General features: G+C 44.6%; 1 protein-coding gene across 5 annotated transcripts in view; it reads left to right on the top strand.

Moving 5' to 3' along the window:
• Positions 1 to 17,288, top strand: part of AASDH (aminoadipate-semialdehyde dehydrogenase) — a 161,200-nt gene that overhangs the window by 12,050 nt on the left and 131,862 nt on the right. For all 5 annotated transcript variants that reach the window (XR_011030970.1, XM_068278600.1, XM_068278597.1 and 2 more), the window contains 2 exons: positions 2,780 to 2,900; positions 4,861 to 5,171. Coding sequence is in view for 4 of the 5 variants with exons in the window: in XM_068278600.1 (XP_068134701.1) it covers positions 2,780 to 2,900; positions 4,861 to 5,171 (432 nt within the window). In the remaining variant the exon portion in view is untranslated. The remainder of the gene's footprint in view (positions 1 to 2,779; positions 2,901 to 4,860; positions 5,172 to 17,288) is intronic.

The following is a 17,288-nucleotide window of genomic DNA, read 5'->3' as shown; positions in this document are numbered from 1 at the left end:
CCTCTATGCTGCTATATGGTATATGATGTATGCTATAGTAGCATAGATGGCGCTATTGTGGCCAGGAACGCGAAGAATCACTCGCGTCCCCAGCCTGTCAGCTCCTGTCACCGAAACAGGAAGTGGCTGCTGGTGGGGCCAGGAGGATCGGAGGGAGACGGCGAGGGCACCGGACAGCTGCAGGGGGCTATTGGAAGCCCTAGGTGAGTAAAACTCATTTTTTTTGTTTGACTTAAATGCCCCTTTAAGGGACATCCGAGATGAAAATAAACTGATGAGAAAAAAAATTGTATCTATCCTCATTCTCCTAAAAATGACTTTTTTTTAGATATCCCACAGTTTTATTTTATATTTAAATCTAGTTTTTAAGCTTTTACTGGTTCATTGTCTCTGCTCAATAACACCTTCATTGAAGTATGCTAAAGCTCAAATCTATGAATTATTGACCCTTTTTATGTCTTTCTTGCTCTCAGAAGCCATTTACTGAAAGGAAAGTGTTTGTGGCCATAATTACTATTTAGTGAGGGTTATGCTATAGTCTGACCCAGTCCGACCCTGGCAGAAACTGGCACTTACATACCTGATAGTTTTTTTGTGTGCTTGGCAATGTAGTACTGTAGAAAGTGGAATCCGCACGATGTCGGTGGAATCAAAAATGGCTTTATTTAATCAATACACATGACAAGATGTTAAATCATTATATTCCTGCATTCCTCATGCTCTCGCTTTGGACGCTCTCGATTATCATATGGCCAGGTACTCTGCTTTCTCTGGGGACCTTCAGTTCTTCGTGCCATCCAATATCTGCTCACCCACAATTATTTTCTTTTTGAATCTGATTTTTTATTTACAGCGTTGTGGATCCTCAATGGGAGCAAAATTTTCTCCCTCACTGGCCAACTTATATATGGGCTGGTGGGAGGAGCTCCACGTGTTTAGTGACACAAATATCTATTCGGGTCACATTATGTGGTATGGCAGGTATATAGACGACCTGCTGGTCGTCTGGGAGGCCACGCGCGACGAGGCACTACAATTTGTGGAGTTTCTTATTGCTTACTCTCTGAACCTGGTGTTCACCTCCCAGTGGTCTCCTATGGAGGTCATTTATCTTGATCTCACACTTAGAGGTGATTCCTCTTTAGCCTCTGTTGTCTCCGGCACATACCGCAAGCCCTGCAGTGGCAACTCCACCCTGAGGGCTAAGAGTTGCCACCCGTCTCATACCATCCGTGCGGTTCCGGTGGGTGAGTCAATTCGGGCACGTCGCAACTGTTCTGATGCTTCGGCCCTTGGGGTGGAGTTGGATGCTGTGAGTTCTCGTCTTGCGGAGCGTGGGTATCCAAGTTGGATGATAGAGAGGGGGAGGAGGCGGGCCTTGATGAAAACTAGGGAAGAACTATTAATTTCTGGCTCCCGCCAGACGCTGCCACAGTCTAACACTGATACGACCTTTGTGACTACTTATAGTCAGGAATATAAACAAATTATACAGATTGTGAGGAGACCTTTGCCTGTGCTACAGGCCGATGATACTCTCAACCAGATAGTTAAACAGGGAGTTAGATTTGCAAGCAGGAGGGCTCCTACACTAGGGAGCATTCTTTCACCTAATCTATTCTCCCCCAATACACAACGGCCGTGCTGGTTGACCACCCCAGGTTCCTATAGATGCAATTTTTCAACCTGCAACTACTGTGTTGTTCATAAATCTACTCGTTCTGTTATTTCTCTTTTTAATGGTAAAACTTTTCCCATCAAACAATACATTAATTGTGACACGAAGTACGTAATTTACCTTATTTCATGTTCTCTATGCCACATTCAATACGTGGGTTGCACCACCAGACACCTCAGACAACGTATAGCGGAACATTTTAGGGGAGTGGGCTGGTTAACATTAAAGGTGTCTAATGTAGCGAAGCACTTTAGATCGGTCCACTCAGGCGACATGTCCTCTTTTTAATTTCAGGGTATTGAGCGTGTCCTGAGGCCTACGAGAGGGGGGCATGTCTATAAACGACTCCTCACCCGGGAGGCGTATTGGATTTTCCAATTAGGGACGCGTTTGCCAGGAGGGCTCAACGCTAAATGGGACCTTAACTCAGTCACTTAAAGTGGTTGCATTGTTCATGTTTACCTGTCGTTTTTATTTAATTGTATGTTTAGACTTTACAATTTCATGAAGATTCTTACATTCATTGCTGTTTAATGGTAAATTGTGCTTAATCATATGCACCTTTTACCTTTGTACTATGTTTTTATGTATTTGATTAATCAATTGGGGGCTCTTCTTGTCGTCTTTTTTTTCCCCAATAGTTTTATATGCACTCCTCTTTGTGGGTGGGGTTATTTGAGCATGTGTTACTGGGTGTGGCTCTGTTCTATATATGGGTCACCCCTCCTCACTTGTGCCTATGCTATGATTAAGGGCGTGTAACGCCCGAAACATGTCAGCATGTGGTGATGGATTTTAGCTTGTCATGTGTATTGATTAAATAAAGCAATTTTTGATTCCACCAACATCGTGCGGATTCCACTTTCTACAGTACTGGATTTGAGGTCTTAGCAGCCAGTTTTCCTGCACTGCCGGTGGGTGGAGGTTGTGAGCTGAGTTCCACTTTCATTGTGCTTGGCAATGTACATACACATGTCTATCTCATCATGTCACCTCGGTTGTCCTTTAAGGGTCCTGAGACACATGTCTATCTCATCATGTCACATGTCACCTCGGTTAATATCTGCAGTTGAGTTGTATTTACTCTGCTTTCTTTGCTAGGATTCTCCAGGTACCAGCAGCCTACTCCCCAGTAGACCCAACAGCTCCCGCACACTTCACGTCTTCTCTCATGGAACGGTGTAAAATGCACCACATCTTGGTGGAAAACAGCAGAGTTGAAGTAAGGACAGCATTTAGTAGATCTGCAAATAATTTACATTCATTCTCCATAAGTGTAAATTAAATTTGGCATGTTATGAAAATAGAACAGATGACGTCCTAAAACTTGCATGAAACATCCACCAAGAAGTAATGTTAGAAACTGCAGTGCCTGAAAATCAGTTCTGAAAGCAGACTTTGGCATGATCAACTGCTTTGTTTGGTATGCATTAAGTCAGTCAGGATGCAGTGCTGCAAAAAGCATACCTCAAGGTATTTTTCCCTTCTCACACTCATTTACTCCCCTTAAAGTGTACCTGAGGTGGAATGTTTATAATTATTGGTACGCAGAGTCATGTAATCGCATACCTCTGTCATTCCCGCACTTTCTCCTTACTTCCTCCAAAAACACCCCCCCCCCACCACCACCACGGAATTGCCGACAAGGAGCTTGTCAGCAGCTTGAGAACAGAAGTGGTGCTTTTTGCAGGAGAGGGACGCCTGCAGCACACCCTCTCAGACCTTAGGAATGCCCCTTCCTTGGCTCAACGTGCCCTGCACTTCCTCTCTAGGCCCCTTCTCCACCTCTCCTTGCCGCTTTTCTTCCTCTCTGAAAGGAGAAGCAGAGATGCAGCGTTGTGATTCCAGGGTTGCTGCCATTGTTGTTCCCGAGTGACATCTCACACTGCTGTCACTCAAATCCCTGGCGGAGTAAAATACTATTCCACCTCTGAGTCGTCGCAGGGAGATGTAATTCAGCACCAAATTGCCCTCACGCCCCGCACAGTATAACATTACTGCTATGGGGCGCCTAGTTTTGTGCACTGAAACCACTTGCTTCAAGTGAAGTATTTTTTTTATGTAAATGTCAGACCACGGGAGTGGAGCAGTAATAAGTGAACCTTGACTGTGGATGGAAAAAAAAAAGCTTAAAGGGGCACTATGGCGAAAAATCGTAAAATATGTGCAAACATAGGCAAATAAGAAGTACGTTTTTTCCAGAGTAAAATGAGCCATAAATTACTTTTCTCTTATGTTGCTGTCACTTACAGTAGGTAGTAGAAATCTGACAGAAGGGGATTCTCAGCAAGGCTTTTATTCTTTATAAAGATATTCTCTAAAAAGGTTTTAAACAATGATGCTGGCCGGCTTCCCAGCTCGCTACAGTTTTTTGGCAGCTGGACAGAGCAACTGCCATTCACTAAGTGCTTTTGAAAATGAATAAATCCCTGAGAATCCTCTATGAAGAGATGGACTAGTCCAAAAGCTGTCGCTTCTGTCAGATTTTTACTACCTACTGTAATTGACAGCAACATAGGAAAAAGGTAATTTATGGCTCATTTTACTCTGGAAAAAAACGTATTCCTTATTTGTATATGTTTGCACATATTTCCGCTGTAGTGCCCCTTTAACTTACCTGGGGCTTCTACCGACCCGCTGCAGACGTCCTGTGCCCACGCCGTCACGTAATGATCCTCCAAGTCCCCCGCAGCTGCTAAGTTTCATTTTCAGCGACTAATCGCCGGGCTACTGCACCTGTGCGGCCTTGGCTGTGTGCGTCCTCATGACGCTGTCCTGCCCACGCGCAGTACAAAATGTTTCTCGTACTGCACATGCCCAGGATGGCTACAGTGATGTGAGCAAGGATGAGCGCTGCCAGCAAAACTTAGGCGCAGCGGGGACAGGAGGATTGTTCCATGACAGCATGGGCACAGGGCGTCTGCAGGGGGCCGGTAGAAGCACCCAAGTAAGTTAAACTTTTTTTTTTCTCCACAGTTAAGGTTCACTTCAACCCTAAAGTTTAGTAACCGAGAGACCTCATAGTAGCAGCCGAAGATTCTGGAAATAGCAGCAGATAGTGCATAGTCTTTTGCAAATATAAGTTCTGTATAGACACAGTTTATATGGCTATGTTTACATAGTAACATGTATATATGCTTCTATTTCTTATGGCATAACTGTTGTGGTTTGTGTTGCTACAGTTTTTCAGACAGCTGTTCCCTGACTGTACTGAACAGGATTCCTCCACAGTGCAGCATCTTGACATTACACTGTTTAAGGCTGTAAGGCGTGAGATAGAAATTGTATCTTCAACAAATTGTCCAGATGAAGCAGCAAATATTAAAAATCAGCTCCATGTGACTTCCAGTGATATGCCACTGAGCACACAGTGCATTGACCTCAGAGAAAACCAGTGCTTAGCCTACATTCTGCACACGTCAGGGACAACGGGTATTCCAAAAATAGTCTGTGTACCTCACAGCTGTATCGTCCCCAACATTCACCATCTCAAGTGAGTTCTTTTTCAGGATTTCCATTGTCTTCAATGCATATCATGTAGGCATTTTTACAGTACGGATAATGAATCCCAAATGGCTGTAATTTGTTACAGTGAAAATACACTTATGAGATAATGTATTATATGTGTAGTACGGATAAGAAATAGAACATTACTAGCAAAGAAAATAGTCTCATTTATTTTTAGTTATATATAGCTTTATTTATAACATTTCTTCAGACTGTCACAGTTGCAGTTTAGAATCCACATTCTTTCTTTTAAGCTGTAAAAGAGACATAACTAATAAACCTTTTGTAACTTTCCTGCAGCAAAACCTTATCTCAAGCTGTCTCTCACTGTTTATTGCCTTTTTAAAGCGGACCTGAACTTAGAAAATTAGTTGAGCAACAGCATAATAACCTTTAAAGTAAAACTTTTTTTTTTTTAATAGCGTACAATACTCCTGCAATAAATCTGCAGTGTGTCTATTTCCTGCTTTCATGGAAGCAAAGGATTTACTTCCTGTGTTTATATATTGGCTTTGTCTGCCAAGACTGCCCAGTTTCTGTGCTGACACACCTGTGAGATCAAATTACACTTGTGAATACTTGGGGCTTGATTCACAAAGCTGTGCTAACTGTTAGCACGCTGGTGAAAAGCCCATTATCACGCCTAAACTCAGTTTAGGCGTGATAAAATAAACTTGTGCGCAAAGTTTTGCGTGTAAAGGTTTACGCGCGCAAAGTTTACGCGTGCAACGCCATTAAACTCTATGCAACATTTCGCGCGCACCGGACTTTGCGCGCGCAAAACTTTGTGCACAAATTTTACCCTCAAAGCGGTGCTAACCTACTTAGTGCAATGCTTATCACGCCCAAAAGTCTTTAGGCGTGCTAACTAGGTTAGCACCGCTTTGTGAATCAAGCCCTTGATGTGGAGGCAAAATTAGACAGGCTCTTCTCTCTAAAAAACACACCGGGTGCATTTCTCTCTGTTTTCCTTTTGGCCTGTGCAAGAGTTCAGGTCCACTTTAAGCTTTTATTTGCTCTTTAGAAAATAGGACTGTCTTTGGCAAGCTTAGAGAAGCTCTTTTACATAGATAACGACTAAAGTTACAATGATGTGAAAAACTATTTGCCCCCTTCCTGATTTCTTATTATTTTGCATGTTTGTCACACTTAAATGTTTCTGCTCATCAAAAACCGTTAACTATTAGTCAAAGATAACATAATTGAACACAAAATGCAGTTTTAAATGATGGTTTTTATTATTTAGTGAGGAAACAAAACTCAAAATCTACATGGCCCCGTGTGAAAAAGAAATTGCCCCCTGAACCTAATAACTGGTTGGGCCACCCTTAGCAGCAATAACTGCAATCAAGCGTTTGCGATAACTTGCAATGAGTCTTTTACAGCGCTCTGGAGGAATTTTGGCCCACTCATCTTTGCAGAATTGTTGTAATTCAGCTTTATTTGAGGGTTTTCTAGCATGAACCGCCTTTTTAAGGTCATGCCACAACATCTAATAGGATTCAGGTCAGGACTTTGACTAGGCCACTCCAAAGTCTTCATTTTGTTTTTCTTCAGCCATTCAGAGGTGGATTTGCTGGTGTGTTTTGGGTCATTGTCCTGCTGCAGCACCCAAGATCGCTTCGGCTTGAGTTGACGAACAGATGGCCGGACGTTCTCCTTCAGGATTTTTTGGTAGACAATAGAATTCATGGTTCCATCTATCACAGCAAGCCTTCCAGGTCCTGAAGCAGCAAAACAACCCCAGACCATCACATTACCACCACCATATTTTACTGTTGGTATGATGTTCTTTTGCTGAAATGCTGTGTTACTTCTACGCCAGATGTAACGGGACACGCACCTTCCAAAAAGTTCAACTTTTGTCTCGTCGGTCCACAAGGTATTTTCCCAAAAGTCTTGGCAATCATTGAGATGTTTTTTAGCAAAATTGAGACGAGCCTTAATGTTCTTTTTGCTTAAAAGTGGTTTGCGCCTTGGATATCTGCCATGCAGGCCGTTTTTGCCCAGTCTCTTTCTTATGGTGGAGTCGTGAACACTGACCTTAAGTGAGGCAAGTGAGGCCTGCAGTTCTTTAGCTGTTGTCCTGGGGTCTTTTGTGGCCTCTCGGATGAGTTTTCTCTGCGCTCTTGGGGTAATTTTGGTCGGCCGGCCACTCCTGGGAAGGTTCATCACTGTTCCATGTTTTTGCCATTTGTGGATAATGGCTCTCACTGTGGTTCGCTGGAGTCGCAAAGCTTTAGAAATGGCTTTATAACCTTTACTACCAGACTGATAGATGTCAATTACTTTTGTTCTCATTTGTTCCTGAATTTCTTTGGATCTTGGCATGACGTCTAGCTTTTGAGGTGCCTTTGGTCTACTTCTCTGTGTATTTGAGTAATTTCTTGATTGAAACAGGTGTGGCAGTAATCAGGCCTGGGGTGACTACAGAAATTGAACTCAGGTGTGATAAACCACAGTTAAGTTATTTTTTAACAAGGAGGAAATCACTTTTTCACACAGGGCCATGTAGATTTGGAGGTTTTTTTTTCTCACTAAATAATAAAAACTATCATTTAAAACTGCATTTTGTGTTCAATTATGGGTACTTATCCGTTAGCCGGGCGCATCCGGCAGGTGGCGACAAAACTCCACCAGAGTTACATTTTCCCTACTATCCGCGCCACCTGCCGGATGCACCCGGCTAACGGATAAGTACCCAATTATGTTATCTTTGACTAATAGTTAACGGTTTTTGATGAGCAGAAACATTTAAGTGTGACAAACATGCAAAAGAATAAGAAATCAGGAAGGGGGCAAATAGTTTTTTTCCCACAATCCTTCAGGGCAAAGGTGAGACGTAGCTCCTCCCAGGAACAGGAACAGACAGCACTTCCCTTATAAAAAAGTCACATGGTAAGTCCACCCTCAGTGCTGTTTGTTCCTGCGTCCAGGCAGGTCGGCATCTCCCCTCTGGGTGAAACCTGTGTGCTGGGCTGCAGGTGGATCCTTCTGGGTGGCTGAGACTGTGGTACTGAGGCAGTCTGGCCGTGCGCCCCAGGCTGGATCTTTACTGGGATTTGCCTATCTTTCTCTCCCGCTGCCAGGGAGAGCAAGTGTGGAAGGCGTGGGTTCCCCTTGGCGGCCTTGCGGCAGAGGAGCAGGACGGAGGTAAGCCAGCGGCCATGTGCAGCGTGGAGCGCATTGCGGCCATTAGGACGCTTGGCCGCGTCCGGACGCGTAATTTCCGGCGGGTATGCCGGATGTAGCAATTTGTAGAGCTGGTTCATTACTCCTTCTGAACCTCCGGTCCGCCCCTCATCCAATTGCGGCAGGCCGGATATGTTTTAAAGGGGAGGCTGCGCGGGCCTGTTAGCGCTGTTGCTCAGAGGGAGTTTGCTCCTGCGCTGGACATGAAAGTTTGGAGACATGTCAGACGCTGAGAGGATTGAGAGCAACCAGGCCGCCCAGAAGGTGAGATAATGGCTTCTCTTTCTGGGCTAAATGTGCTAAAGCTGTACAGAGTTACATGCCTTGTTGGTTTTGTTTGTTTGCAGGCCAAAACTGAGGCCGCTGCTAAATCTGCTGAGGCTGCTGCTGCAGATAAGCATAGGCTCCCTCCTAATTATAAGAGATGCCCTTTGTGCAATTTTAAGCTGATGTTGCCCTATGCAAAGACTCTGTCAGTTGTGCATAGAGAGGGTTATGAGGGAGGAGCCGGGTCACTTTGTTCAGAATACATTGAGATCCTTTAGAGAAGAAATTAATGCTTCATTGGAATCAATTAAAGGTAGCCATACACTGGTCGATTTGCCATCAGATTCGACCAACAGATAGATCCCTCTCTGATCGAATCTGATCAGAGAGGGATCGTATGGCTACCTTTATTGCAAACAGATTGTGAACCGATTTCAGCCTGAAACCGTTCACAATCTGTTGTGGTGGTGGTGGTGGTGCTGCCGCCGCTCCCCTCCCCGCATACATTACCTGCTCCGCCGGCACGACTCCAGTCCCCAGGTCACCGCTGCTCCATCTCCGCTCTGGTCTCCAGGTCCGGCATGCTTTACTTCTTCCTGCCCGGCAGGAAGTTTAAACAGTAGAGCGCTCTCTACTGTTTAAACTTCCTGCCGGCCGGGCAGGAGGAACTGAAGCATGCCGGAGACCAGAGCGGAGAAGAAGCAGCGGTGACAGCGGGGGTAGTCGCGCCGGCGGAGCAGGTAATGTATTGCCGCTCTATTGCATCGGGCACTCGAACGCCGCTAGCGACGCGCTCCCTACCCGCGGGCGATCAACGGTAATTTTCCGAACGGAGCGATCGACGGGATCGGACGAAATGGATCGAAATTCGACGTGTATCGCGAACGATTGGCAGCAGATTCGATCCCAGTGATCCAATCTGCTGTCGAAACGGGCGCAAATCGGGCCAGTGTATGGCCAGCTTAAGTCCTAATTATTGAATGCTAATCCATCTACTTCTCAGGTTGCTGTATCTGGGGTATCTGTGACTGAGGTTGATGTTAGTCAGGCTGAGTTTGCAGCTAGTTCTGAGGATTCAGACATTAGAGAAATAAAATCTGAGTCTGTTCCAAAGTTTAAATTCCGTATTGAGGATACGGAGGTGTTGATTGCTGCCATTAATTACTCTTTTGGAGTTGAGTAAGGATGTGGTAGCTAATTTGTCTATTCGTGATCAATTATACAAAGCTAAAGGATCCACTTGATAAAAAAGTGGATGCTTATTTGAAGAGGTCTTTGGAGGCTAGTGTGGCTATGTTTAGGCTGGCTGTTGCCTGTACATGTATGGTCAGAGCGTTGGAGCTGTGGATTAATCAGCTCAGAGCTAATATTCTGGCTGGTGCACCTGTTGAGCATTTGTTGAATTCTATTGCGATTCTCATTAAATCTGCTGCATATTTAGCTGATTCCTCGGCTGAGGCAATTAGGTTTACACCCACTGCTGAAATTAATGATCAGCTTTGGAAAGTACATCAAACAAAAATATTTTTTTTTTCCTAAAAAGAAAAAAAGCTGTTGCAACTAAAGGTGTGTTTTTTTTTTTGTTTTTGTTTTTTTGTTTTTTGTTTTGTGTGTGATCAAAAAGATGCCTCTAAAGATCAGAGAAAAGGCAGAAAGTGGACTTCTGACAAGTCCGGGAAAGGGGCTTTAAATATAAAGCTCCGAAGACCCAGTCAACATCCCAATGACTCGTGTCAGGCGGTGGGGGGAGGCTAAGATGCTTCTCTCTCAGGTGGGCAAAAGGGGCAAAAAGCCCGTTTATTTGCCGAACAATAAAGTTTGGTTACCAAATAGTTTGCGCTCCATCCATCGTCAAGATTTGTGGTCTCAAAGGCCCCAGGAGATCCCACTCTTTTTCCAGAAATTTTGAGTATATTACAAAACATGCTAAAACAGAATGTATTTCATCCTGTGCCAGATCAAACAATCCGAAACAGTCTGTATGCATGTTGGATTATTAGGGCTCTAAACAAATTAACAAGCTGACACATCATTGCATTCCAGCGGTGTGTAGCTTCTAAGAGTAGCAATGGTTAATTTGCATATAGTCAGCAGTGATGCACTGGGAGGCATCTCAAGCTCACTCCAACCTGAATTATTGCAAATTCTTTCTGTTTTTGGGCTCTTTCACACCAGAGCCCACTTCTGGTGTTTTAACGCAAAGTCTATACTTTGCGTTAACCCGACGCTGCGTTTCGATACGTTGCGGTACGACGCATCCCGGCGCATTTTATTGTCGGGAATCGCCGTTTCCCCTTCGGGGTAATTAACTACTACCGCCGCTACTCAGCGTCGCACCGGAGTTTCCCGACGACACGCCGCAATGCGTGCAGGAGCCGTTCTCCTGCACGCTTTTGGTGTGTAACGGGCCTTAAGAAAGCAAACTTTTTTGCTTTTCTTAGCATTTTAGTAAGAGGGCTTTTTGGACCATTGTAGCCTCTTACACACTCTGAGTTCTGGGTCACCATGAGCTTGCTGGTTAGTCTGTATCCTGTGCCAGTAAAGGAACAAAAGCAAAGCTTCTGTTTCACTATTTTTGTAGTAAAAAAAGTCGTCGGGCAAGTTCCGCCGGATTCTGAAACTAAAAAGACTTAACCTGTTATGAGACAGAAAAAGTTCGGATGGAATCCATTTTTCAGTAAGGGAGCTACTGTTTCCAGGGGCCTTTATGGCATCTCTGGATCTAAGAGATGCATATTGGCATTCACCAAAAATCGCAAAAATTCCTAAAATGTGCAGTTGTAGTAAATAGGAGGGTAGAACACTACCAGTTTGTTTGCCTTTCGTTTGGGATCACTTCTGCCCCAAGAGTGTTCACAAAGATTCTGGGAGAAGCATTGATTCCGTTAAGAGAGCAGTCGAATTTAATCATTCCGTGTTTAGACGCCTTGCTTATTCTCGGAAGTTCAGCAGATCAACTGAGAAACCATTTAAATCTGGTATCGGAACATCTCCGATCCCTAGGTTGGATTATCAACCTAGAGAAGTACTCTTTGATTCAAAGTCAGAAAACGCCTTTTCTAGGCATGCTAGTGGATTCATTAAAGCAGAGGATTTTCTTTCCTCCGGAAAATATCCTAAAGATAAATTTGGCAGTGAAATCATTACAGAGGAAAGACAAGGTTTCCCTAAGGATGATTTTGTCTGTGCTGGGATTGATGTCATCCACAATGGTGGCAGTACCCTGGGCACTGGCGCACATCAGGAAGTTGCAGAGTTTCCTTCTAGGAAATTGGGACGGTCGTCCATAAACATAAGATTTCAAAGTCATAATTACTCAAACTGTGGTGTTGTCTCTGCAGTGGTGGTTGGAGGAATCCAACCTTGTGAAGGGAAGGCTTTGGAAGGAGCCTGTAGACAAGGTAATTACTACGGATGCAAGCGCTTGGGGCTGGGGAGCTCGTATAGCTCACAGAGCCTTTCAAGGGAAGTGGACAAAACTGGAGTCTGAGGTCATCCAACTAGAGGGAATTAAGGGCAGTAAAGCGGGCCTTATTTCAGGCGCAATCGATACTGTCACAGTCCAATGTTCTGATCCACTCTGACAATGTTACAGCAGTAGCGTTTTGTCAACAAACAGGGAGACACGAGATCCCTGTTGTTGCAAGAAGAAGTGGAGGAGATCTTGTCCTGGGCAGAAAAGAATGTGTTATCCTTGAGAGCTGTTCGTCTTGAGGGAACACTCAATATAGAGGCAGACAAACTGAGCAGAAGCAGGATTCTGTCATCAGAGTGGTCTCTAAACAGAGAGAGGTGTTCCCAGACATCACAAAACGATGGGGAACACAGTCAATCGATCTGTTCACAACAGAAGACCGTGCCCAGATTCAGAGTTTCTTCTCCCTCAATCCAAGAGAGCATATATCTGGGGGTGACTGCATTCATTCAGGAGTGGAACTTTTCACTTCGGTATGCATTTCCTCTCAATTTGATTCCAGCAGTTATCAGCAAGAGGTTGTCAAAATCAGATGATTTTGATTGCACCTTAGGGAACCCTTGGAGACTTTCTTGTAGGCCAGATCTGCTGCCGCAAGGGAACCTGTGGCATCCACATCCAGGCAGATTGAATCTGTCAGTCTGGATCCTTACTCAAAAAATTGGGAGTATCTGACAAGGCAGCCTCTACATTGATTGGTATCCGTAAAGAAGTTACTAGGAAGATCTACTTGAAATACTGGAAAACGTTCCATCTTTGGCTGTCCGGCTTTAAGTTTGATAGCCTGTCAGTTCCAGCAGTCCTGGATTTTTTTCAGGAGGGTTGGGATAAAAATGTTTCTGTAAGTACGCTTAAAGTGCAGATTGCTGCCTTATCTGCTTGTTCAGGTATCCCCTTGTCTTCCTCTCCTTTTTGATAGTGAAGGCTTTTTCTAGGAAACTGCCAGTTTATAAACCATACGTTTTGCCTTCGGATTATCAGTGGTTTTTAAAGGGACTGTCCAAAGGTTCCTTAGAGCCTCTTAAAGGGGAGCTGAAGAGAGAGGTATATGGAGGCTGCCATGTTTATTTCCTTTTAAGCAATACCAGTTGCCTGGCAGCCCTGCTGATCCTCTTCCTCTAATACTATTAGCCATAGCCCCTGAACAAGCATGCAGCAGATCAGGTGTTTCAGACTTTAAACTCAGATCTGACAAGACTAGCTGCATGCTTGTTTATGGTGTTATTCAGATACTACTGCAGAGAAATAGACCAGCAGGGCTGCCAGGCAACTGGTATTGATTAAAAGGAAATAAATATGGCAGCCTCCGTATACCTCTTACTTCAGTTCCCCTTTAAGGACAGTTCTTTTAGATATATTACATTAAAAACAGTATTTTTTAGTAGTCATAACTACAGCCAGAAGGGCCAGTGAGCTACAAGCCTTGTCTATGAAAAGTCCTTATTTTCAGGATACATGAGTGTTACAGACAGATCCAGAGTTTTGTCCGAAGGTTATGTCTAGGTTTCACAGGTCGCAGGATATTATTTTGCCTACTTTCTGTGTGAATCCAAAGTGTGGAAAAGAGAGGATTTTTCGCTCATTAGATGTTATAAGATGTGTTGTGGAATATTTGAACAGAATTTCAGATGTAAGGAAGACAGATTCTTTGTTTTATTTTCAGGGAAAACTGTAGGTCAGAGACCTTCTAAATCTACTATAGCTAATTGGATTAGGTTAGCTATTATAGAAGTTTACAGAGTTATGGGAAGTGAGGCTCCTGCCTCATTTAGAGTGTATTCTACTAGAGCTAGGGCAGCTTCTTGGGCTAATAATGCAGGGGCTTCGCCTGAGCAAATATGTAAGGCAGTAACGTGGTCAAGCTTTTCTACGTTCATCCGTCATTACTGAATTGATGCAATGTCTGCACACGACCAAGCGTTTGGTAAGAGGGTTCTCCAAGCAGTGGTCCCACCCTGAGGTTGTATTACTTGTTAATCGTCTCACCTTTGCCCTGAAGGATTGTGGGAAAAAAGCAAAGTTAGTACCTGCTAACGTTGTTTTGAACAATCCTTCAGGGCAACGATCCCACCCGGGATTAATTGTCTGTGTCTGATAGTTGCACGGTTATGGGTTAGTGGAATGTTCACCTGTCGGTACTTGGCTAAACGCACTGAGGGTGGACTAACCATGTGAATTTTTTATAGGGGAAGTGCTGTCCCTGTTCCTGGGAGGAGCTACGTCTCACCTTTGCCCTGAAGGATTGTTCAAAACAACGTTAGCAGGTACTAACTTTGCTTTTCACATCACTGTATTTATTTTTTTTACTTCTTCCTGTACTGGAAGACAGAAAGGTGCTTCACATGATTTCTGAGTAGGGCTAGTATCATCTGTGTATATGTTTATCTCATCGTTTCACGTCACTTCAGGTTCAGCGTACCTGAACTCAGGAACACGTTTGTAAAATAAGGTGTGCTGTAGGCTGCAGTCACCCCAGCAGTACTTAATAAACCTGCATATGATGTATTCTAACCGGGATGAGCATGGCAAACCCAGCTACATAATAGCAGACAACTGCTAATCAACTCAGGTATGTTGAATCATTTAGTTGGATGATGATTGTAAATCAGGCCTCAAGAGTCTCTGTCCCTTATTATAGTTATATCCAGTATGGGTGAAGTTTATTAAACAAAACATCTCAGGCCAGGGGTATCAAGCCAGAGACCCCAAACTTTTGTTTGAGAATTTTTAATCCAGCCCAGGATTGCTGAGTCACTTGTGACACCCCAAATGGAGCTGCTTGTAAATGCTCTAGTAATCATACCAATGGTATCCTGCATGACAAGCAGTAGCTGCAGGTACATAGCGGGATAGGGGTGGAACATCATCTTAACATAAACTTCTGCACTAAATGAACAGTCAAATGTGCAATCTCAGTAATGTTTACCTGTCCTGTAGAATTCTGGATGTGAGACTGTAATGTATTTATTTTTTGTTTATTATTTTCAGTCATTGGACAGGTACAGATTTTTACATTTTAATGATGATTGTTCAGGTAAAGCCAGCAATAAAACCATCAGTTTTCAACATTTGTAATAATTGGCAGATTATTCCCTACTCTTTTACCTGATGTAAAGAAAAACCCCTGATTACCTATTAGTAGGCTGCAGAGAATACCCATCTTGCTATCACCAGGGATTGTAGGCTTCCTCCATTTGCTACTAGATATTGATGGATGAAGAAAAGGACAACAGCGAGTCTGTTACCCTCCTTTATCTTTGCCTTTCAGAAAAAAGCATAGTAGCGCTGGTGAATGGGTCCTTCATGTTTAAGTTGGCACTGGTGCTTGGCTGCTAGATGGTTGTTGCTGGTTCTAAGGGAATGTATTAACCACCCTGGCGTTCTATTAAGATCGCCAGGGCAGCTGCATGAGGGTTTTTTTTAAATAAAAAAAAAAATATTTCATGCAGCCAACTGAAAGTTGGCTGCATGAAAGCCCACTAGATGGCGCTCCGGAGGCGTTCTTCTGATCGCCTCCGGCGCCCAGAATAAACAAGGAAGGCCGCAATGAGCGGCCTTCCTTGTTTTGCTTAGATCGTCGCCATAGCGACGAGCGGAGTGACGTCATGGACGTCAGCCGACGTCCTGACGTCTGCCGCCTCCGATCCAGCCCTTAGCGCTGGCCGGAACTATTTGTTCCGGCTGCGCAGGGCTCAGGCGGCTGGGGGGACCCTCTTTCGCCGCTGCTCGCGGCGGATCGCCGCAGAGCGGCGGCGATCGGGCAGCACACGCGGCTGGCAAAGTGCCGGCTGCGTGTGCTGCTCTTTATTCCATGTAAATCGGCCCAGCAGGGCCTGAGCGGCACCCTCTGGCGGTAATGGACGAGCTGAGCTCGTCCATACCGCTAAGGTGGTTAACTACGATTTTCAGAGAGTTGAGATAATGACAGGGGAAGCAAGAGTCTTTTAGCAGTTGGGTTTCTTTCTGTGAGGGTGTAAAATGAGGTAGAGCTCACTCACATTGAGAGGTTGCCTAATTGCAACTGATTTTTGCCACGGGAAAGTCCCTTCCCCCACTTGGCTCTCTTCTCAAGTAGTTGCTCTCTGGAGGTACTTGTTGTGGGGACTGCAAGTGTGAAGAAGGGGAAGAGAGGGAAAAACTGCCGATACTACAATTAGTATAACTGATCAGGTATCACTTGTTGCAGGTACGAGTTAAAAAAACAACACAGGATCTACTTACTTGGGGCTTCCTCCAGTCCCTGGTAGCCTATCTGTCCCTTGCCGCCAGGGCCGGGCCGAGGCATAGGCTGGAGAGGCTCCAGCCTCAGGGCGCAGTGTAGGAGGGGGCGCAGAATTCATACAGCTGTCATTCCTAATTGTGTTTGAAGCAGAAAGAAATAAGAAAAGAGGATACATTGCAGTGACTGCAAGCCAGATAACTGGAGATTAAGGTGTTGGGGAGGTTGTGGGCCCTGTGGCGCCTCTTAGTCTAATAGCAATCAGTGTGTGACAGCTGGGGTGGGAGGGATGGAGGGGCGCACTTTGGTGTCTCAGCCTTGGGTGCTGGAGGACCTTGTCCCGGCTCTGCTTGCCGCAGCTCCGGTGTCCCAGGATCCCCTCCTTTGCAGATGCTGACTTCGCCAGGTCGGCATCTTCTGCGCCTGCACAAGCGTGTGGTTGCGCCGCTAGCAATCGTGCTCACGTGGAGCATTGCAGGCAACGAAAGGGATGCTGGAACACCGGAGCTGCTACCAGGGACAGATAGGCTACCAGGGGCTGGAGGAAGCCCCAGGTAATTAGATCCTGTGTTTTTGTGTTTTGTTTGTTTGTTTTTTGTTGTTGTTTTTTTTCTTGTTTTTTTAGCTCGCACCTGTCCTATAAGTGGAGATAAAATGGCAAACAATTTAAGACCTGGTTCACACTGTAAGGTTTTTTTAATGCTAGTAATTTGAAAAGCTCTTGCTAATGCAATGCTATGGGTCATTTTATAAAATCACATTGCTCAAGTGAGAACAAACTCATAGCATTCCATTAGCAGGAGCAATTAAAATCACAAGTGCTTAGAAAAGGCTCTTACAGTGTAAACCAACCCTATAGACGTTAAGGTAGACTTACCTCACAGATGTTAGGAGACCGATTGAATTAAAAAAAAAAAAAGTTTATTGGCACATAACGATCACGTTTTGCA

The sequence above is a fragment of the Hyperolius riggenbachi genome, chromosome 1 (assembly GCF_040937935.1).
Source record: "Hyperolius riggenbachi isolate aHypRig1 chromosome 1, aHypRig1.pri, whole genome shotgun sequence".
Taxonomy (NCBI): domain Eukaryota; kingdom Metazoa; phylum Chordata; class Amphibia; order Anura; family Hyperoliidae; genus Hyperolius; species Hyperolius riggenbachi.
Note: the sequence above shows the minus strand (reverse complement) of the source record. Positions and strands in the feature narration are given on the sequence as shown.